Source organism: Maudiozyma barnettii, assembly GCF_903064755.1.
Source record: "Maudiozyma barnettii strain CLIB 1767 genome assembly, contig: KABA2_08, whole genome shotgun sequence".
Taxonomy (NCBI): domain Eukaryota; kingdom Fungi; phylum Ascomycota; class Saccharomycetes; order Saccharomycetales; family Saccharomycetaceae; genus Maudiozyma; species Maudiozyma barnettii.
In genome coordinates this window covers 108935-130766 of record NW_024545245.1, presented here as the reverse complement: position 1 = coordinate 130766, position 21832 = coordinate 108935, and the positions used below count along the sequence as shown (strand labels likewise).

The window sequence follows — 21832 nt, the reverse complement described above, 5'->3', positions numbered from 1 at the left end:
ATAACAATTACATCTATTGGTTCTCTGGATCTGTCTTGATCTGGTCCATCCCTTGGTTTGAGTCTTCTTTACCCTTTATATGAAATTAACAATGAAACAGAATTTCAGTTTTTCCCTTCAAATATATTTTGTTGAGCGAATCGTCTCCTCTCGTTTGTCCCTGCAGTGTTTCTCTGCAGGGATCAGTAATTTCAGCCTTCCGGAAGTAGAATTTGATGCCATTCGCTTATTGACAGCAATGAGAGCCATGAAGATGAACAGATGATTACTTCCCTCTCCTGGAAACAGTAACGGCTCACACTAGTCGTATGTTGCAACGAATTAATTGTCCCCTGCAATCCAGTAGTTGCCAAAGTGGTGAGATCTCAGGGTAATAATGGAGATGTCGGCATTAGATTAAAGGGATCTCTTTTTACAGGTTTGTATATTAAAGAATATGTATAACTATATTTAACTATATATATGATAGAGGAGGTAGCGACGACTAGTACTATGAATGTAGGATAGTCAGGGAACTTTTGTTGGCGATGCTCAGTTGTAATTTTAGTTTTTCAAGGAATTCCCTTGGTATACTGTTATCTTCTTTGTTTGTTGAATGCGACGGTTCTTTGACTTTGCTATCAACCCATTTATCACAGAAATTACCCAGTGTTTCGATCTCACAGGGTTGTAGGAATCCGTGTCTTGTACCGTTCCCTTTGATATTGTTTAATATTGTCTCCAATTGTTGGAAATCAGGGTTAAAAGTGATATCTGATTGTATCTGATCCACTACATTGATCGACTCGACATTTTCTATATTACTGGCCCCGATCATATCATTGTATAAGTATCTTTTGCGCCTTGAAAAGAATCTTTTCAATTTTTGTATGATGGGTTTAGTGACAATTTTTGGGGAATCAATCATAAATAAACGTAAATCTGGTGCATTGAATTTCAATTGTTCCAACAATTGAATGAATTGTGACGGAATAGATACTTCGTCCATTGGATATGTGTTATTACCAAGTATGTTTTCGTTTATACTGAAGTGATCATGATCGTTATTATGTAATTGTCTCAATGTAAGTTCGCACCAATAATCTAACTTGGAACTGTATTGTTTCTTATTGATATTGCCATTTTCTTCTACATAACATTGTTCTAGTGATTGCTTGTATGGATTATATCGTACTAAATCATGCGCCAGTTTACCTAATACATCATTGAACATCAATATTTGTACAGGATCATTAATATACATATTACTTGTTTGTTCATTAAAATTGATATTTTTATTTATAGGGAATAATGTCGTGTCTTCCATAATATGGACATTTCCAGGAATATCATCAAGTAGTGATTGTTTATTTATATTATTGCATTTGTATAATGGAAATAAATAATAATTGATTTTATCAAAGGATTCAAACGGTAAAGTTTCATGATAATATTTCATTATTTGTTTCATAAAATATATGGACTGTGGTAAATCTGTAAATATGTTCAATATATTTAAATCATAGTATGGATAATCGGTTATCTTATAGTTTAACCAAAGCCATCTAGCGATGCATTGGGTCAATATGGGATCGTATGTCAACAAATTTTCCTGGATATTTCCATTATATCTAGAGTCATGTTTAGAGAAAAAATTATGTCTCTTCATGATATATTTTCTATTATGAAGTTCTATTCGATCTCTGAATGGGATACTACTTGTGTGTTGCCATCGGGAATTACCACGATTCAATCGATAGATGAACGTGTGTAATTTGGGTTTATTACCCATTGCCAATTTATTCATCACTACTAGAGTTTCAAATTCATTTGAGATATGTACGCTTTTATCTTTCTTATCTTCTCCTATAATGATTTTCGTGTTTTGCTAAGTTTATATATGTTAAGCGGTATCCTTGTTTCTTCTTTCAATATAAAATTTCTTAATTATGGCAAAGTGAGACTCGCGGATAAACAATTAATTAACATATTGAGATTGATGACGCATATATGAAACATTAACAATGGGTTAGTAGATGGAACAATTAGGTGAGACGGTTGTTATTTTTGTAGTTTGAATATTTATGGTCGTTCCTTTATATCAATCATGTTCCAATTGAACAATAGTGATTGCATTATGTTAGCAAACTCGTAGCACTTGATTTGGGTTGAAAATAATTCTGAAAACAGCGAGAATTACTTAAGAACATTATGAATATAGAGAACAAACCTAGTTAACAACATTTTTGAAAGGTGCACATCTCCAAACAGTTAATACATTAGTTGGATTATAAAATCGGAAGAGATATTTGTGAATAATAATAACGATTGTACTTGATTTGAAAATTGGTTAAGCATTAAATCTTAACATTTAAGAGCCTTTTACTATGTCATAATGATAATTGAAGAAGCAATTATATGCAATACGTTTACGGACCACACATCAGTGATGGGTTTCAGACATAATAAGGATAGGGAAATTTGATATTAACATGCTTATCGAATCAATATATCGATAATTGAATTATTAATGATAATAAAACGTTTATTACTTTGTTTTTCAAACTTTTTCAATGCTGCTATTTAATTATTACATAAATATTATTTGACAAAAATAATTTATTTTGTATTAGCTATTTTTCAGTTCAGAAACTCAAGAAGGATTATAAAATTTTCCATTTTGATAATGGAACTTAATATGCAAATTATGCCACCAACTTCCCTAGACACAGCAGAAAATGGTTCACCCAATGGGAGCCAAATTTATTTATTTAAGGGCAGCTGTAACCTAGGGTTAATATAATTACTATTAAATTCTGAACCAATAACAATATGAAACCAAGTCCTAGGGAAAGCTAAATAAGTCAAACCGTTGGGGATGTAATGCTTCCCCTTAAATGAGAGGTACCCTGGTATACCTCTATGTAAGTCATATTTTGGACAGATAATGGATTTGATATTTTTGTTAAATACGTAGAATATTTCACTCAAAGAAGTTTGTAAAATATAGTTTATGTCAGAAATTAAGAGTAATATACACCACACTTAATTTAAACAGGTAAAGAAATACCTTTAAGCACAGTTATGTTATAATATAGAAAGTAGCAATACTTGGTTATTACAATTTTATGTTTAGTAAGAAATTATTACTAACTGTTCAATATGATTCTAGAACATTCTTTAAGAATGATTAGTAAGCAAGTATTACTAATTGTTTCATAAGTGTCTAGAACATGTTTCTAGAATGTTTAGTAAGAATACTATCAATATTTGGTAGACTGCTTTCCTTTCCCAAAAGTATAAAAGGAACACATATTCTAACTTTATATATATACAATCTTCCTTATATAGACTTACTTTATATAACATAAAATAAAATACAAGATTATACATTTGAATATCTATAACTATGTCCGATAATTTCAACTCGAATACTAATCGTATATTCTCGATTTCAAACTTACGTTTACAAGTTATTGGTAAGAGTCAACCCTTGATAGTAGTCAAACTAAACAAAGATGAAAGGTGCTATTGACGAAATAAAAATCTTTTAAATAAATGATATAAAAGGAAGCTCTTAATATAATATATAAAGAATATCAAATATTTTACAATACGTAAACTATATATATAACAAAAGAGACCGATCTGTTGAATATAGCGGCAGCACTAAAAAGGCTAACATTAGTTTAACCTATCTGAAGGTGAAAGTAGCTAATATAAGTATAATTTAGAGTGTGATGTACTGCCGTATAAATAACAACGCGTGATATATACTGCATAATGTAGTGTTCGTTTCCCCTACATTGGGTTTATTGGAGCCACATTGTCCAACGTTACTATGCACAAAAGATGAGCATTTCAACAACAGCAATTCTGTTTAATACTTTACCTATTTTAATTATGTATTGTGCGTAATACTCTTAATTTCTGACAATTTTCTTTCAAGAGAATATGCTATTAATACTTTCTGAAACTTAATAGAAATCATGTTTCTGAAAAATAGATCTTTGCATTTGGATTTTCAAATTATCATCCGATGTAGTGTAACGGCTATCACATCACGTTCTCACCGTGGAGACCCGGGTTCAACTCCCGGCTTCGGAATATTTTTTTTGATATCCATCCATATTAAAAATTTAGTATTAAATCGATTATAGAAATTCATAATGAAGTTCCTGTTTTATACTTTAGGTTCCAATGTTTTTATTATGTAAATTCAAATTTACTTCCACTTAAAACTCGACATATTCTATTTTTTGTAAAAATAAATAGTCAGGCAAGCATTTGGATTATAATCGATAAAATAATTACTTAGTGAATCAAAAATAAATTATACTCATACTCACTCAATATTATTTTGAGTTATTATTCTAAATCTGACGATTTTCATCAATGTTCCCTTGTAATAATTTGTCATTAGTTCTAATCAAAAACAGAAATGGTAACTTACAACTTGAAAACAGGTACTCTCTAAATTCAACATATAATCATATACGTAAACTTAATTCCTTTCTTGTCTTGAGATACTACCTTAGCGGGAAATAATTTGAATAATCTTTGTGAGATTAACGAATACTGGATCCTTATCTTCTTCAACCTCGTTACATGTTTTCCACCGAACGTTTTTAATAACTGCTACTGTCATTACCGTTCTCTCATCTTACAGTAAACTGCAGAAAGGTACTCATCCATTCCCCCACTTCAAATTCTTCTTTTAAAAGTTGCGCGGAGGGCTTACCTATTGTTAATAGTGGGGCACATACACCCATGCACCATCCGTGGTGGTTCTACGTCCTTTGCTCGGCAAATATGTCTTATCCCGATTTAACCCCTTCCCCACCCCCACTTTTCTCGGAAAAACTGGCTGTTCGGGTCTTTCTACTTGTGGGTAACGACAGCGAATATTTTCAATGAACATACTTTGCTCTCTCGAGCAACTTCAACTGAAAAATGAATAACGGTAGATGACCTAAGGCAAATAAATGTGTTGGTTTCTATTTTCAATCGCAACTAACATATACGTTGCTTGTTCCTTTGCGTCCTCAAATGTTAACACAAATGAATGTCGCTACCGAAATAATCCTACACTTATCGAAACGTACAGTATGAAAAACTTTTCTCTGTCAATTCCTCATAGAAATGGAAACATTTTTCTCATGCGAAGCAACTGAATTGTATGAATATGTGGGAATATGTATTGATAATTTTAGTTTTATTTTTTTTCACTGGTAACGTCAAACAAAATTTCATATTTGTTATATTTATCTTTGGTTAATGTTTGTCGGCGTTATTTTCAATTATATCCCAAAGTCATCGCTAAGGACTTAGAATATCTTGCATAAGAGTGGATATCTTTAAATAATTCATTATTGTCCTTGCTCTTTTACTTCTCTCGTGTGCATTAAAACTCTCTATGGCTGACAGCAATGTCGTCCAATCTATTATCTATTCTTTTCTTTCTTTTTCTCTCTGTATTTTTTTTTTAATTTCTTAGAAGTGGTTGGTTGCTCTTCGATACACCTGATGGATTCCTGTCATTTATATATAACAATGTCCTTCTCAGATCTGATTAGTCCTCCTTTTTTCATTTTACGTCTACCTCTATATTCTTTAAGTAGAATATATTTATTTTTATTATCTTTTGCTCTGTATTGGTTTAACAAAGATATCGAAACATTATAAAGCATAACATACTATCTCCCCATAAATTAAACAAAATATAATGAGACCATGCCAGATTTCAAATTCTCAGGAAGTAATCACTACACAAGTCCTTTGCCTATTTATGATAAACAATCAATTACAAACGCCAACTCCAATGACCAACGACCACCACGTCCAAATATAGCACTCTCGAAGGATAGAAAACGAAGGTTGTTCCCACTCGTGAAGCATCCCCATGATTCTGGGAGTCATGACAGTAACGCACCTGTAGAGTTCACCACAAGGGCTCGTGATGAAATTAAAAAGACATTATTTCTTAAGGAATATGGGTCTCAACATAGTACAAGGAAAATTAGTAATACGATAGATAATAAATCTTTATATTCTTCTGATTCAAGTTTGTTTTCTTTATCTCATTCTCAGATGACTGATGGCTCTAGTATTTTAACCCAGGAAAAATCTGTTAATATACCTTATGTATCACAAGCACCTTTGATTCCATTGGTCACTGAAATCGCATTAGAACATGCAGTACCATCTGATTTTTCTGATATGTATACACGGTCAACATTATTAACAAATAGAATGTTACCAAATGGAAGACCTGAGTTTACTGTTCGTAACTTGATTGATTGGACATTAAATGACACGAGATCGTTATTAATTATCAATGAATTGAGACCTGAATGGGGTAACAAACTACCTAAGATCATTGGTTCCGTTCTTCGAGGTTCCAAATATCGATTTCAATTGTTACCATTATATTGTTCAGACGAATTTCTCATTGAAAGCCTTGTGAGTTCGGATATTTATTTGGAGGCAAATTTAGATCATGAATTTCGATTAAGAAGTGCCACTTATATTGTTAAGACTGCTAGAGAAAGACATGAACTAATGGCTGGAGGTGTGAAGGAAATATTCATGTCATTGCAAAAATTTGAATGGAGAAATATCATTGAGAATTTTCTTTTGAATCTTGCTGTTGAAGCTCAATGTCGCTATGATTTTAAACATAATTGTAGTGAATATAAAAAATGGAAAATGCAACAACAAGGTATTTCGATTCATGAGACACCACAAAAGATATATCTTTCTCCTAGCGAGAAAGATATGTTGTGGCAACAGTGTCAGTCGTTTGTTTATGGACGTCTGAACCTGGATTGGAAACCTGATGCGCTTAACGATATATAATGATAATGAAGAAAATAAGTAAAAAAAATCAACATTATAAATAGAAATAAATAGAAATAAAAATAATGAATAGAAAATTTATCTAAAAACAAAGTAAAAAATGTGTTTATTACTAATAGTAGTTAATTATATGTTTATTAAATATGGTTAGCGAAATTAATTGTGTAGTTGTATGCAAGTTATGACGGAATAATGAAAATAGCGATGGTAAATAAGTGAAATAGCAAAATGTCTATGTGTATAACAATGATTGGGATGTATTGGGTCACCCATTTTTTTATATATATAAATATGGAGAATATTTTCATCCATGTAATTGTAGCAAAATTTTATAGCGTATACTTCTAGATACGTATTTGAGTAAACGTATACAATATACTGCGACATCTATAATATCTAATAGTATTATTGGTCCAGCAATAACTACTATTAAACAACGTAAAATCCAACTAATTAATAAATGTATAACGATAATACTGTTATAAGCTGTTATTAATAGATCCAGTAGTAAACGTTGCCACATATCGATATCATATGTTTCCCATATACATCTCAATGCTTGTATACGATGTATATAGTAGCTCCCCATGGCATAGCTGATAAAATTCAGGTTATATTTTTCAGTAAGATGGTCAAACATTTTTTTCAGATTTCGAATAAAGTATATATGTGTTTCTTGATGTTTACTTTCTACTATTAAAAACGATTTCTTTTCTTTGGTCCAAAATATTTTTTATGTTAATTAATAGAAAGAAAAATGTCAATCTTTTTAAGAGACAACTGTCAAATTGATCCTCTCACGATTTATATAGTTGTATTACCTTTAAAACTACTTTTCTGCTAAGCATCGGGATGAAAGTTAACCATAATACTTTTTAAAAATGTGTGACTGCAAAATTATAATAAAATACAATCAAATCGTTAAATGGGAAATAACATATAGTCACATTCTAACTCCTTGCAGAATGCATCCGTGCGGCTTGTTGTGTGCATTCCCCTCTTCTCTCCTCCTTAACCAAAAAAAAAATTGCATAAATTTTTTACCTTTTTTAGCCATTCAATGAGATCTTTTCAGGTCTTGGGAACTGAACTTTTAGCGGGTGATTTTGACAAATGAAATTCTAATATATGGTCCTTAAGCTTATTCTCAATTGGGTTGTTGCTGCTGCTGTAGTTGTAGGTGGTTGGTGAGGAATGAAGGGGATTTTGTACTTTGTAGCGATGCAATATCTTTTTCAGTTACCTTCCGATTTTGAGATGAAGAGAAACTATTTGCAGGTTGTGTGAATGGGGTTTTAAAATTAACATCATTGAATGTTTTTATATTATTGTCTTGGAAAAGTGAAGTTCTCTTCTGTTCATTGGGCAGTTTGCTCTCTGGGTTTCTTAAGTGATTGAGTTCCTCTTCTTTTTCAGTTACTATACTCTTTTTTTGTCTTATTGTTTGTTGACTTTCACTATTACAGTGAAGTGTTAATTTGTCTGTATTTACCTGTGCTTCAACTAAAAAGTCAGAAGTACGATTCGAATAAACTACCTGACTGTTTTCCTTTTGATTAATATCTGCGGTACTCGTTGCAGATATTGATATATTATTTTTAGGTGGAACTTTTAGAAACTTTTCACGATTAGACTTTATAGTTTTCTGGTCAATTGGTTGTTCTACTTTCTTTTCATGCGGGTTAATAGATTGATCTTGGGATATCGATTTGGTTTCAGAGATTGACTTTGTAATATTTTGTTGTCCTTTAACAGTCACTCCAACCTCTAACTGTGTATTGGAATTGTAACTAGCATTCAATTGAGCTATATTAGATCGTGAGTTTGTTAAGACATTTTCTGGGTAAACATGTTCAGCTCTTAAAGAATTTTCAGTTTGGTCACTAAATGACTGCTTTTCTGGTGTGCTATTATTATCATTACTAATTTTATTTGTAGATCTAGTAGGGAAATCTTTATCTTGCGTATCAACTGTCGTTAATTTCTGACGGATATTATATAATGAAGGAGGAGCATTTCTGTTCGAGTATTGCGTTTTCATTCCCTCTTGAACAGTATTTTTATCATGTAGAATAGAGCCTTTGTTAGAATCCAGAGATGTATTGCCTTTCCTTGCAACTGAGCTCCAATTTGATTGGGTGGGTTGTGACTTTCCAGTACTTAATGATTCTTCGTTAATAGTGGTGGCTAGTTTTGATTGAACTTTAGAACTGGCTAACATATATTCCTTGGATATCTTATCACCACCTAATTTTGTTTCATCCTTATACATAATTTCTTTTTCCATTGCCTTTTTTGCTTTACTATATGTTTCCTCTAATTGTGTTTGTAGCAAAGTGTCTATCATCTCCAGAAAATCTCTTTCCAATATAACATCTTTCTCATTGATGGCTCCTCCACTTTCCAATAATACCAATGAGTTGTAACTCCTCTCGAATTTAAATTCTGCTGCATAAAATATTGCCATTATTGTGGATATGGAAACTGTAGGGAAGGCAGTTTGTAATTTATTTATTTTCAGTGAGTTGCTTTCATTTCTGCACTTCGAAATGTTTTGAATAATAATATTCTTATATTTAGATACCAAATCCATGATTAATTTAAGGTATCTGATATGTTTCCTTTGAAAAATATAACCTGAATTTGTTCTGTTTCTACTGGAAGGGGAGTTTTTATTTAATAGCATCTTATTTTATTTGTGTCTCGGCGCTTATTTCAAACCATCAACGGTATATTTCAGTAAAACTATTAAGAGAAAAAATTATTCAAAAAATTAAGAATATTACTTTATTAAGAATTATTTGTTATGTATATCTATATATTATTATGTTGTTTGTATTAGAACGTAGGTATCATTCAATATTTGAATTCATCTCTAGATCATCAGCTAAAGGTTGATATAACCTATTTGGTTGCCAAACGAATAGTAAATCACGTAGTTTTGATAGTAGATTTGACCGCTTGTATTCAGTATAATTTTCATTAGTCTCTAAGATAGGGGGAGACCAACATTTCAGTTGTAATGAGCTTAGAACAACACTTACGGAACTTAGAGCCATTGCCATCCCAGCGATCATGGGAGGTAATGTAATCCCCCAAGGGACAAGAACTCCCATAGCAATTGGAACCATAAATGTGTTATATGAAAGTGCCCAAAATAGATTTAATTTAATTCTTTGATATGTTTTTTGAGATATATCTACTGCATAAATCAATCTTTTCAAACTTGCATTTGTTGAAGGATGTTCAGAATTGGAACCATCTGCTAAAATTACAATGTCGGCTGCATCAATAGCAATTTCTGTCCCTGTAGAAATAGCTATCCCTAGGTCACTTGTCACTAATGCTGGTGAATCATTAATACCATCCCCGACAAAGATTATGGCACCTGATCCACTTTTATCTTGCAATTGTTTCACTACATCACATTTCCCATTAGGAGGAACATTACTGAATACATTGTTTGTGTCTATGTCTAGTGTACTAGCAATCTTATTCGCGGCAAAATGATTATCGCCTGTAACGATATAGACTTCGTAACCCTTAGATTTGAGGTATTGTATGGTGATATATGTATCATCTCTTAATCTATCCACAATCTCAAACTTCCCTACAAGGATGTCATTAATAGACACATACGCAACCGTATAACCTGTAGTATTAATTTCACTTCCTAATGGTGATTGTGAAAATTTATCAATCTCGTTTTGTATGGATGCAGAGAATAGATCTAAACCAGAACCTATGCAAAGTTTATATTTCTTATTCGTTAATAGATGAGTGAAATCACATTGTAACCCTTGTCCCATCACTATATTACAATCATTGCTAATAAATTCGTTGTCACACTTAGAGAGTAACTGAGATGCATAGTTGACAATTGTTCTAGCCACAGGATGTTCACTCTTTGTCTCACAAAGCTTAATCAAAGTCCACAATTCTTCAGGTTTCAAATCATCCGGTTGGTTTATTTGGTTGAAATTCTCTACTGTCATCATACCTGTTGTCAATGTTCCTGTTTTATCAAACACAAACCCTTTGATATTTTTACATTTCTCTATGGCGTCCCCATTCTTTATAAGAACACCATTTTGAGCACCAAGTCCAGTACCAACCATAATAGCCGTAGGAGTGGCTAGGCCCAATGCACAAGGACATGCAACGATAACCACAGAGGTAGCAATCCGTAGGCATTTAAACATATTACTGCCTTCCCCAGTAGTGAAAGTTTGGAAATTGTTTGCTATTGATGATCTTGATATGATATACCATGTGATAAATGTAATTACTGCTAGACACAAGATCACTGGAACAAAAATTGAACATAATTTATCTGCATATTTCTGTATAGGTGTCTTAGTTAATTGAGCATTCTTAATAGTGGAAATTATTTGAGACAATTTAGTATCAGAACCCACAGAAGTTACCTTAAAATAAAAATGTCCAGGTCCATTTATTGTACCACCAATGACAAAAGATCCTTGTTTCTTATGTATCAAGTTGGACTCACCTGTCATTAATGACTCATCTATTTCAGTTTCACCTTTTACAATTGAACCATCTGTTGGTATCTTCATCCCTGGTTTCACTTCAATTATATCTCCCAATTGTAACAATTCCAACGGTATTTCTTTAGTGTTTTCTTCTGACATTACCAATGTACAAGTGTTTGGTGACAATTCAATTAAATGAGACAACGCTGTCGAAGTTTGAGACTTTGCTCTATTCTCCAATAATTTACCTATAGAGATAAATGCAATCAACATGATGGCTGTATCAAATACCACACTAGGTAATTTCTCAATTTTCCAAACGATGTTATATATAATTGACCCTAATGAGAACAAATATGCACTCAATGTAGAGATAGTTATCAATGTATCCATTGTTCCTGTACCATGCATTAATGATTTCCAACATGAAATATAGAAATACACTCCAATACGAAACAAAACATACGAGGCCATGATCAATCCTAGAACATCTCTATAGTATAAACCAGTAATTCCTTGAACTTCATTGTAAGGGAATGTGCGATTCATCACCAATTTATGATAAAGCATTGGAACCCCCATATACATTGTCATTGATATCACCGCTATCACACACGATTTCATACAACGTACTTTCCACATAGAGATCTCTTGTGTTCTTTGTAACATACTCAGTTGAGCGGATTTATCATATGAAGCATCCAAAATCATATCATAACCAGTCTCTTGTTCACATAACTCTATCAAGTCTCGAATACCTATCAAAGATTGATTATATTCAATAGTTACCAAATTACAATCTATATCTAGGGATGTTACCATGGCAGAAATCAAAGATTCCTGTGATGTGACTAATTGATCAAATTTTTGTGCAATTGTATTTGCATCATCGAATACATTAAACTTCGTCTTTACAATCTGTGTCTTACAATCTTCCATTTCTATTAGTGTTGCATCAAATCCACAATCTTCAATACACTCTTTAATTTCATCTTCTGTTACCACAGTTGTATCATACATAATCACACATTCTTCAGTCAATAGAGACAAATCTACGTTTAAGATACCTGACAACTTAGTCAGTTCTGATTTAATAGCATTTACACATGCCGAACAAGTCATACCGCCAATTCTCAATGTACATCTTTTCTCAGTGATATCTGTTGTCATTAATGTATCCTTCAGTACCACACAATCGAACCCACAATCCTCTATCTCTTCTTTAATTACTGAACCCTGAGGTTGATCAGCCATATATTCAACTTTTCCCTCACATGTAGACAACGACACTATTGCATTAGATACCATATCGAGCTTCTCCAATTGTGTTATGATAGCTTGAACACACGCAGAGCAAGTCATCCCTGATATATTAACCACCGCTTCATGCAGCGATTCATTTCCTCCTTCCGTCATGATAATATACGTCTCCTCTATAACCTGTATCTATATAATTATCGTATGTTGAACTGACACACACACACACACACACACTAACTCAAACTCAGCAATCACTAGACTAGTGGTCTCTTTATATCTGTTTGTATTCTCTGTTCTCCTCTTCCTTCAGAAGGTATAAAAAGCTGTCACTAACCCCGGTGTCATCGGCACTAAATAGAATAATCATCACTTTGACCCTTTTTTGTCTACTTTTTTCTTTCTCGCCTCTTAAATAGCAATCCTTCTCTGCCTGTGATTGGCAATAATGGCAAACACGGCGCAACGACAAAATTTCTGTCCCGTCAAAGATAAATTTGGGTGCGTTTCTCTATTCAATTTGAGATTGCATCGCTAACTAACTGCACCCATTAACTCAGAGTTCGATAATTATGAAACGGGTTCTTTATATGTAGACGGATACTGATGATATTTACATATGAATGAGTATACTGTGCATATATATGTAGGGTTTGAACGTATGCTGTTCGTTATTTACATGGAATGTCATTTAGAAATCGTTTGACAGACCGATAATCTTCTTAATATCTGTGAGGTTTTTATGAGCGATCTCCTGTGACGATTCGTAGCCTTGTTGTATGACACTCTCAAGGTAGCTCTTGTCGTTTGTGTACTTTGTGTAGTTCGATCTGATGGGGGCTAGAGATTCAATGATCACATCGCTAACGTATTCTTTTAATGAACGATAATCATGTAATTGTGATACATCTTTTTCGACTTCCTTCATAGTCTTTTGTTGGAACCCACTAACAATCTCTAACAGATTAGAAACACCTGGTCTCTCTACTGGATCAAAATAAAAGGTATCACTAATTGAGTCTGTCTTTGCTTTCTTAATCTTTTCACGGATACTCTCTGGTGAATCGGTGACATAAATCATAGATAAACGATCTTCACTACTCTTGGACATTTTCTTACTAGGGTTTGACAAACTTGCGATTTTTTTACTTTTACTATATAGAGTCTTTGCACTAGGGAAATAATCAACGTTATACATCGCATTGAATCGTTCACTTAGATATCTTGTTAACTCTAGATGTTGACTTTGATCGTCACCAACCGGTACATGAGTACCTTTGTAAATCATGATATCGGCAGCTTGTAACACTGGGTATGCAAATAGACCCAATCTCTCCTTAGTTTGATCTCCACTTTTTTTATCCTTCCATTGAGTCATACGATTTAAATACCCCAATGGTGCTAAGCACGATAAATACCAGAACAATTCTGTATGATATCCACCCACCATCGATTGGAAATTGATAGTGCTCACTTGTGGGTTAATCCCACAACTTAACAATGTTGCTATGGCTTCCATCCTGTTAGTCTTCAATTGTGACGAATAATCTTTCTTAGGGATAGTCAGTGCATGTAAGTCCGCGATACCATATATAATTTTCTGATCAGGTCTCTTCTTGTCATTAATCTGCTTCCATGTATTGATAGCACCAAGGAAATTGCCCAGGTGGATTACACCTGTTGGTTGAATCATACTAAATATCACTGCATCATCAGGGATTGGTAAAGGGGATGTCTTATCCATAGGAAGCTCTACACATGATTCCATGTGATTCCATCTCCTCCCAACCTTCCTTATGGTTGATTTGGTGATTGCCACACTTCTAATACTTTTAGTAAACATCACAGTTAGTCTCGACTTACTTGAGTCATAATTTCGTTTCTATTAGTTCAACCTTTAAAGTATTAATATATTAAATAAGGATTTGTTTTAGCTCGAGTGCTGGTTTATTTTCCTTTTTTTTTTGTTTTTCCAAGCAATTGCTAATTTTACTATGGTAAAAATTGATTGTATAAAGTAAGTCAAGTTCAAGACATTGCATTTAATGTAATAGTACCCTTCAACTGTAGCGAATTAAATCCACAAAATCAAGTATATGTTTCTGAAAAATTCTGCCTATTTTCATAAAATAGTTAAGATACTCAACCTGCATTAATGGATTACTAATATAGAAAATATATACTCTTAAATAACTGGGAAAGGTCATCGCTCTCTGTGAAAAATTATATAAGAGAAGGGCCAAATTATCTCGCAGACACTTTCATAGATATAGGAAGTGAACTGAATAAGATACCGTAGTAGCGATTACTCTGTTCCTAAAATAACATTAATTGTATCTCCTATTTTAGTGTGTGTGTTTTTAATAAAGAAATGTCTATCACGTTAGCTAAGGGTATTAAGTTACAGAACGACAAGACATGGTCATTGGATTACAAACGTACTCCATCCGCCAACCTGCTGGCTGTGGCCTCCACAGATCGTAAGATAAAGATTCTTAATATTAAACCAAACGGTACCAAATTGGATGATGTTCTGGATGGGACCGTGCATAGGAAGGCCGTGCGATCTGTTGCTTGGAGACCAAACACTGATATTAATACTGTCACATTGGCAGCGGGATCATTTGATGCAACTGTCTCTATTTGGACTAAAGATATTGTGTCTCATGTTGATGGTGACGACGATGAGGAAGGAGGAGAAGAACAGGATGAGGAATCAGAGATGGATCTACTAGCAATTATTGAAGGTCATGAAAATGAGGTTAAATGTGTTGCTTGGTCTCAGGATGGGATGTTGCTAGCAACGTGTTCAAGAGACAAGAGTGTATGGATTTGGGAAACAGATGAGATGGGTGAAGAATATGAATGTGTCAGTGTTTTACAGGAACATTCACAAGACGTGAAGCATGTAGTGTGGCATCCATCGATGAATTTATTAGCAAGTTCCTCCTATGACGATACCATCAGACTATGGAAAGAATATGATGATGATTGGGAATGTGTTGCTGTATTAACAGGTCATGAAGGTACTGTATGGTCATCTGATTTTGAAACTAGTGATAATGAACAAGATATCAGATTGGTCAGTGTTAGCGATGACTCTACTGTTCGTATATGGAAATATGTCGAAGAAGATGATGAAAATGATGGTCAGCAGGTATGGATCTGTCAGTCTACTCTACCAAAAGTACATTGGAACCAAGTATATAGTGTTGCTTGGAGTCCCATGAGTGGGATGATTGCCACCAGTGGGTCAGATGGTACTTTGGCAATATATAAAGAGACTGTGAAAGGTAGTGGATCATGGGAGGTAGTGGCACAGAAGCAATTATGCCATGGGGTCTATGAGGTAAATATTGTCAAATGGATAGATGTAGATGGACAGGAACTTATTGCTACTGGTGGTGATGATGGTAGCGTTAATGTTTGGAATTTTAATATTTGAGTCACATAAAGAAACTATTAATTTTTGTATATAAAAATAGAGAATATTGATAATTAGAAATATGAAATGCTTATAGATATATCATTAATTTATAAAATCGTGTAAAGTTGTACAGATTATCGGAGAGGTATGACTTGTTGTGGCTTACATATTTGACGACATAGTGGACATTCTTCCTTTTCGGTGCACCAGTTGATGATACATTTCCAACAATATATGTGGCCGCAAGGAGCACTACTGGGGTCGGAGATATCAGAAAGACACAATATACATTTACGTGAACTTTCAGGAATAAATTTGAAACAGTTTCCATCTGAAAGATCTATATGATGATATTTGGATTCTTCAGGGACACCTTTTATTATACCTATTTTTTCATTTATACGAGTCTGGTCTGATGATTTTATGTTGGTGTCTCTGTAATTATGTTTAAATATTGAGTTAGTTAACAATTGACCTAAATATTTCACGAGAGGTATGTAGTTCGAAAGGCTCTGTAACAAAAGAACGGATCCTAAGACTTTGTATGTCTTTGAATTCCTTTCCCTAATGCGTTTTTCGTCGTTAGTAAGATGATGTCCAGTCACATATCTAAGTCCACTAACTCTACGCGACATATCATAGTATGCACCTTTAAAATAAAATATTAACATGTGAATATCTAATAGACTGTTTGTTATCGCTTCCCATGATAGTTGTCCATCGTTGTTACTATCGTCATGATCGTCATCTTCATTCAATATTTGGTGATGGCGCTTCCACAAACTCAGTAGTTTTTGAAGAAGATATGGTCCTAATGTATAACCTATGATAAACACTAACCTTTGATACCGTTTCACTAGCCCTTTATTCTTCTTGTTGACAATAAATATATCCACATACTCTTCGCCTAATGTTTTTCTGCCGATGAGTGTTGTCAGAGAGAGATATAGCAGTTTTGATGCAATTGAAATGTGTTTGCTATAAATATTCGTAAAAAGTTGGCCCTTTGTCAATGTTAATAAATCGTTTAATTTCCCATTCAATATCGTCTCTATCTGTGTATCTTTTTGATTAGCTTGAACGATGCTAGCGGCATCGGCAAGGTGCAATATGTTCTCTTCTGCTCTTATATCCTCAGCTTTCATTCAAAATATGTGTAGAGAGCTCAGTGTTCCTTAATAAAGATATATATATATATATATAGAATATGTACATATTCCTTATCTACATTTGATTTTAAGTGTTGCAAATGAGCAATATTTCTCTCTCTTGTAGTGCAATCTCTCTTATTCTCCGTAATATAAATTTCTCTTTCCCAGCGGGATTCAAATTTTAGTATGGTGGGATAGTAAAAATCTGACAATCGACGTCAAATCATTTCTACTTGCTTATATAACGGAGGTGTTAGAATAAATCACATAGTAAAGGTTCTAAAGGTTCAAATCAGCAAGGATATATAGTTGCTTTTTATTGTATTAAGTTTCAGTTGATCTTTAAATTGAGTGAAAGTTTGATTCTAAGTTTTAATTTGCAAGATAATTTTTTGGTGGGGCTGAGTTCATTACAAGCAAAGTACGCAGTTGAACAGATTATTTTGCTTTTTGGTTAAAGAATATTGCATTTGTATTATAATTGTGGATTTTGCACCATTTAACATTATAGACTAAGTTATAATTTGTTTTTGCATTTAGGATTGAGATTTTAAAACGGTAAATTAATATGATGGAAGAAAATGAGTCCCCATTGGGGCAAGACCATGATTTTGAAGTAGGTGCTGATACTAGTTCCTTACAAGCAGTTGTTTCCAATGAAGCTACAAGTAATGTGAGTAATACTGAAGGACAAGACAGTCAGCAGAAGTTAGACGATACTAAAGTCACCAATCCTATACTTAATGAATACCAACAAGCATGTCAATCTGGAGAGATTGTAACTGTCAAGAAGCTAGTCGAATCTGGAGCGATCGATATTCATCAAGATTTTGATCCAGCAGAAAAAGTTTCAGGTCTGCATTGGGCCGCTATTAATAACCGATTAACAGTCGTTAAGTATTTGGTATCTCAAGGTGCAGAGGTCAATTGCCAAGCTGAAAAACTACATTCAACGCCTTTACATTGGGCTGCTCGTTACGGGTATGTCTATATTGTCGACTATTTGATTACATTTGGCGCTGATATCAATTTAACGGATGATCAAGGATTCAATTTATTGCATCTTGCGGTAAATAGTTCAAATATCATGCTTGTGGCATATGTTTTATTTTTTGTTGTGAACAAAGGTCTATTGGATATTAATACGCAAGATCCTAATGGTAGAACATCATTATTATGGGCAAGTTATCAAGGAGATTCTTTAACTGTTGCATTATTACTGAAATTTGGGGCCAATATTAATTTACAAGATTCTGGAGGTTTTACTGCTTTGCATTGGGGTGTAGTTAAGGGCCAATTACATGTCATTAAGTATTTGATCAGAGCAGGTGGTGATTTTTTCCAAAAAACCAATGATGGTAAAGATTGTTTTGTTATTTCTAATGAATTACATACTGCTCATTCATTGAAGAGAGCATTAAACTCATGTGGATTTAAAGATAACGGCTATCCCACATGGAGACTATTTTCAGAACCCTTATATGCTAAATTTACAATTTTCATAACACCTTTATTATTTATTGGGGTTGTTGGCAATTTATTCTGTGTATCAAACCCGATCATTTGGATATTAGTTTCAATGATACTTGGATTCTCATTGAGTCAATTTTTCCAAAGACTGGTTCTTCCTTCATTCATTGGTTCATCAGATGCCTCAGATCCATTAATTGATTACAATATAGCCAGGTCACCATTAATGGCAGGAATTTTCTTTGGTAGTTTATTTTGGGTCACTGTTGTATCCACACTAATGATCGTCCCAAAGATGGTTAGTATTGGTGCATATGCCAGTAGTACATTTATTTTGATTTCGTTAATATTATCGTACGTTACCTTTTTCAAACTATTGAATAGTGATCCAGGAATTAAACCACCCGTTAGGGACCAACCAGAGATTGTTCGAAATACCATCATTGAACTAATGAAACTTGGTAAATTAGATACAGAGAATTTCTGCATAGAGACATGGGTTCGTAAACCTTTAAGAAGTAAATATTCAAAATTTTCTAAAGGGTTAGTTTCAAGATTCGATCATTTCTGTCCTTGGGTTTATAATGACATTGGGTTACGTAATCATAAATTGTTTATGTTTTTTGTGATTGTTGTTGAATGTGGTATAATGGCCTTCACATATTTAATACTAGAATCTTTCCAATTGATTAAAAATAATACTGTAAAATCTGGTATCACTGAGGATAAATGTTTCCTTGTAGGTGACAGTTCTCTCTGTTATGGATATCACCATGATAAATTTTCATTCATAATATTAATGTGGTCAATATTACAAGGTTCATGGATTTTATTCCTGTTAATCATGCAAAGTTTTCAAGTAGCCAAGGGTGTCACAAGTTATGAGTTCACACAGTATGCTAGGCTTGCCAAGCACACGATGGGTTCACACTCCCATCCGCATTCGCATAATCATGACTTGGAGACAGGACGTGGCCTGGATGAAACATTTAACACCACACCAGAAGACATGAAATCTCAAGATGACGGTAACGAAGAATACGATGAAGAAAACTTTACGACTATCAATGGAGAAGAAACAAACAATGGTTCCACTGATTTACTTATGATGCAACCTCACGGTCGTAAATCAATATTTGGAATATGTTACAGATTGCTAGGTTTGACTCAATTATGTCAAGTCATGAAAGAGACTCTCGGGTATGATCCAAATGGTTCTAATTGCAACCTGAGTCTCAAGAACACACGTCGTGTGCAAATCCCTACTAATTATGGCATGAGGACAAATGTGATAGATTTCTTGTTGACTAGTGACAAAGGTGCTCCAATATGGGAACGATTTATGTATCCACCTATTAATTCGCGTGCATTATTAAATGGTATTGATGTAGACTATTTTTCGTTATATGAACTACCTGTAAAGGGCCAGAGTTCTTCTATGACCGTTTAAAAGATACAAAGATAGCCTAAATTTTTTAGTATTACTTTATTAGAAATGACACACAATAGGAAGTGCAATGACAATAGTTTGAGGTGTTTATCAGCAAAGAGAGAGTAATGATATAGTAAGATAATAATATTAATAATAACTGAAATAAAAATTTCGCAAAACAATACTATAAAGTAAAGTGATAGATGGTATGATTTTTTCTGTGGTCGAGAAACGAACTTCAAAAAAAAAATGAAAATGAAATAAAATATAGATAATTACTCAACTATTTTATCACAACTCCCTACAATATTTGTGGTGGTTTGTTCAAGAAAATTAATATAACAATACCTGTGTTGATTGTTTTATAAAAAAAACTGCACAGTTTCACTACAAAGACAAGATAGAACTCAAAAAAAGAGAGAATACAATAAGGAATATTACAATAGTAATAGGAGAGTATATGTAGCATTATATGTATATGCAATTCACTAAATATATAACAATAAAAACTCAAAGATATAGATAGCTTGAATGAGTACTCTTATTGTATATTAGTAAGGTTGTTGGGAATTAGTACCTACTTCAGTAATCCCCACTATTAAGAAATGACAATAATAATAGGAAGAATTATTACTATCACCACCACATAAAAAATACACTATAATAGAGCGCATGCACCCACACACCCCATAGAGTACACACTATTCTGTCTCCACCCCACGTATGCAATGCGCGCGTCCACTCAAATGTGACAGGTCAGATAAAGACAACAAGTGTGCCGGTGCGGTGTGTGGGTGCACCAAGGAAGGCGGATCATCTTTGCCGTCCGCTGTGGGTCTCCTTTTTCGTTTCTGTGCGGGTTTGCTGTGTAAAAGAGGCGGTCCATGCTGGACGGGAGAACTTTTCGAAGAGAAAACTGAAAACACTAATAAGCTTTAGGTTGCTTCGTGTGTCTCTGGGTGGAGAGAGTTCGATGTAGCAGCTTGTACAGTTCCGTCTGTGATAATCTGACTTCTCTGAATAGGCGACCGATTGAATGAATGAGTGGAATAAGAGGAAGGTTGATGCCGACCACAAGAGATGGAACCGAGATGATATATTTGGTTCTCTCTCTGTTGATATTATATTATTATTGACTTAGGTATCGACGGTTGGATTCTACAAAAATATCAGTTGTCTCTACGAAAAGAGTAATAGAGTATAATAGCACTGAATGCATGAATGTCGTTTACTCCATTACTCTTTTCGTAGAGACAATAAAGCAATATAGTGGTGCAACAAACAATACATGGAAGTACTTTATTTTATTTATTTATTTATTTTGTTCAGTTGTTTTTCTAGTTGTGATGGCTACAGTAATTCAGAGTTTAAATAAACCTATTCTTAGTTTCTATATCTCAGTCTGTATCTCCGGTAGTTTACTTGTTAGAGGAAAGTTCCTGATTGATCTTTCACTCATTTTTACTCTCTCGTTGTTATTGTTGTCTTTATTTGGGTCTCACTGTGAAGTTAGTAAATAGCCGTTGCTGTATATTATACAGTATGTATTTCTGCTAAACAAGTATGAATCTCTAAAATTGACAAAATAATCATCTCTACAATCATTTTTATCGTCTCTGTTGGTCTTGCATTAGAGATTATAAAATTTTATTTTAATATATTGTATAGTCTTTCTTACTGAGGTTTGTCAGTAAAGTGAAATATAAGTGTAAATCAGACCAGTTTTTTATTTTATTTTATTTTATTTTATTATATTTTATTTTAT

At 33.5% G+C, this 21832-nt stretch overlaps 8 protein-coding genes and 1 non-coding gene across 9 annotated transcripts; 4 read left to right on the top strand and 5 right to left on the bottom strand.

Moving 5' to 3' along the window:
* Positions 1-490: 490 nt before the first annotated feature.
* On the bottom strand, positions 491-1786 carry KABA2_08S01452 (type II protein arginine methyltransferase; the record flags this gene model as incomplete). The annotated part of the gene is made up of 1 exon (XM_041551931.1): positions 491-1786. One exon carries the CDS (start codon positions 1784-1786, stop codon positions 491-493), a length of 1296 nt encoding a protein of 431 aa, XP_041407865.1.
* Positions 1787-4014: 2228 nt separating this feature from the next.
* KABA2_08S01430 lies at positions 4015-4086 on the top strand. Its single transcript has one exon. It is a non-coding gene; the product is annotated as a tRNA-Glu (tRNA).
* A 1626-nt stretch (positions 4087-5712) lies between these two features.
* On the top strand, positions 5713-6837 carry KABA2_08S01408 (uncharacterized protein; the record flags this gene model as incomplete). The annotated part of the gene is made up of 1 exon (XM_041551930.1): positions 5713-6837. The coding sequence occupies one exon, from the start codon at positions 5713-5715 to the stop codon at positions 6835-6837; it is 1125 nt and encodes a 374-aa protein (XP_041407864.1).
* A 1147-nt stretch (positions 6838-7984) lies between these two features.
* Positions 7985-9523, bottom strand: DON1 (Don1p; the record flags this gene model as incomplete). The annotated part of the gene is made up of 1 exon (XM_041551929.1): positions 7985-9523. One exon carries the CDS (start codon positions 9521-9523, stop codon positions 7985-7987), a length of 1539 nt encoding a protein of 512 aa, XP_041407863.1.
* A 166-nt stretch (positions 9524-9689) lies between these two features.
* CCC2 (Cu(2+)-transporting P-type ATPase CCC2) lies at positions 9690-12746 on the bottom strand (the record flags this gene model as incomplete). Its single annotated transcript, XM_041551928.1, has 1 exon — positions 9690-12746. The coding sequence occupies one exon, from the start codon at positions 12744-12746 to the stop codon at positions 9690-9692; it is 3057 nt and encodes a 1018-aa protein (XP_041407862.1).
* Positions 12747-13278: 532 nt separating this feature from the next.
* On the bottom strand, positions 13279-14430 carry MSW1 (tryptophan--tRNA ligase MSW1; the record flags this gene model as incomplete). The annotated part of the gene is made up of 1 exon (XM_041551927.1): positions 13279-14430. The coding sequence occupies one exon, from the start codon at positions 14428-14430 to the stop codon at positions 13279-13281; it is 1152 nt and encodes a 383-aa protein (XP_041407861.1).
* Positions 14431-14958: 528 nt separating this feature from the next.
* CIA1 (iron-sulfur cluster assembly protein CIA1) lies at positions 14959-16032 on the top strand (the record flags this gene model as incomplete). The annotated part of the gene is made up of 1 exon (XM_041551926.1): positions 14959-16032. One exon carries the CDS (start codon positions 14959-14961, stop codon positions 16030-16032), a length of 1074 nt encoding a protein of 357 aa, XP_041407860.1.
* Positions 16033-16148: 116 nt separating this feature from the next.
* PEX10 (ubiquitin-protein ligase peroxin 10) lies at positions 16149-17159 on the bottom strand (the record flags this gene model as incomplete). The annotated part of the gene is made up of 1 exon (XM_041551925.1): positions 16149-17159. The coding sequence occupies one exon, from the start codon at positions 17157-17159 to the stop codon at positions 16149-16151; it is 1011 nt and encodes a 336-aa protein (XP_041407859.1).
* Positions 17160-17736: 577 nt separating this feature from the next.
* KABA2_08S01276 (palmitoyltransferase AKR1) lies at positions 17737-20085 on the top strand (the record flags this gene model as incomplete). The annotated part of the gene is made up of 1 exon (XM_041551924.1): positions 17737-20085. One exon carries the CDS (start codon positions 17737-17739, stop codon positions 20083-20085), a length of 2349 nt encoding a protein of 782 aa, XP_041407858.1.
* Positions 20086-21832: the final 1747 nt, after the last annotated feature.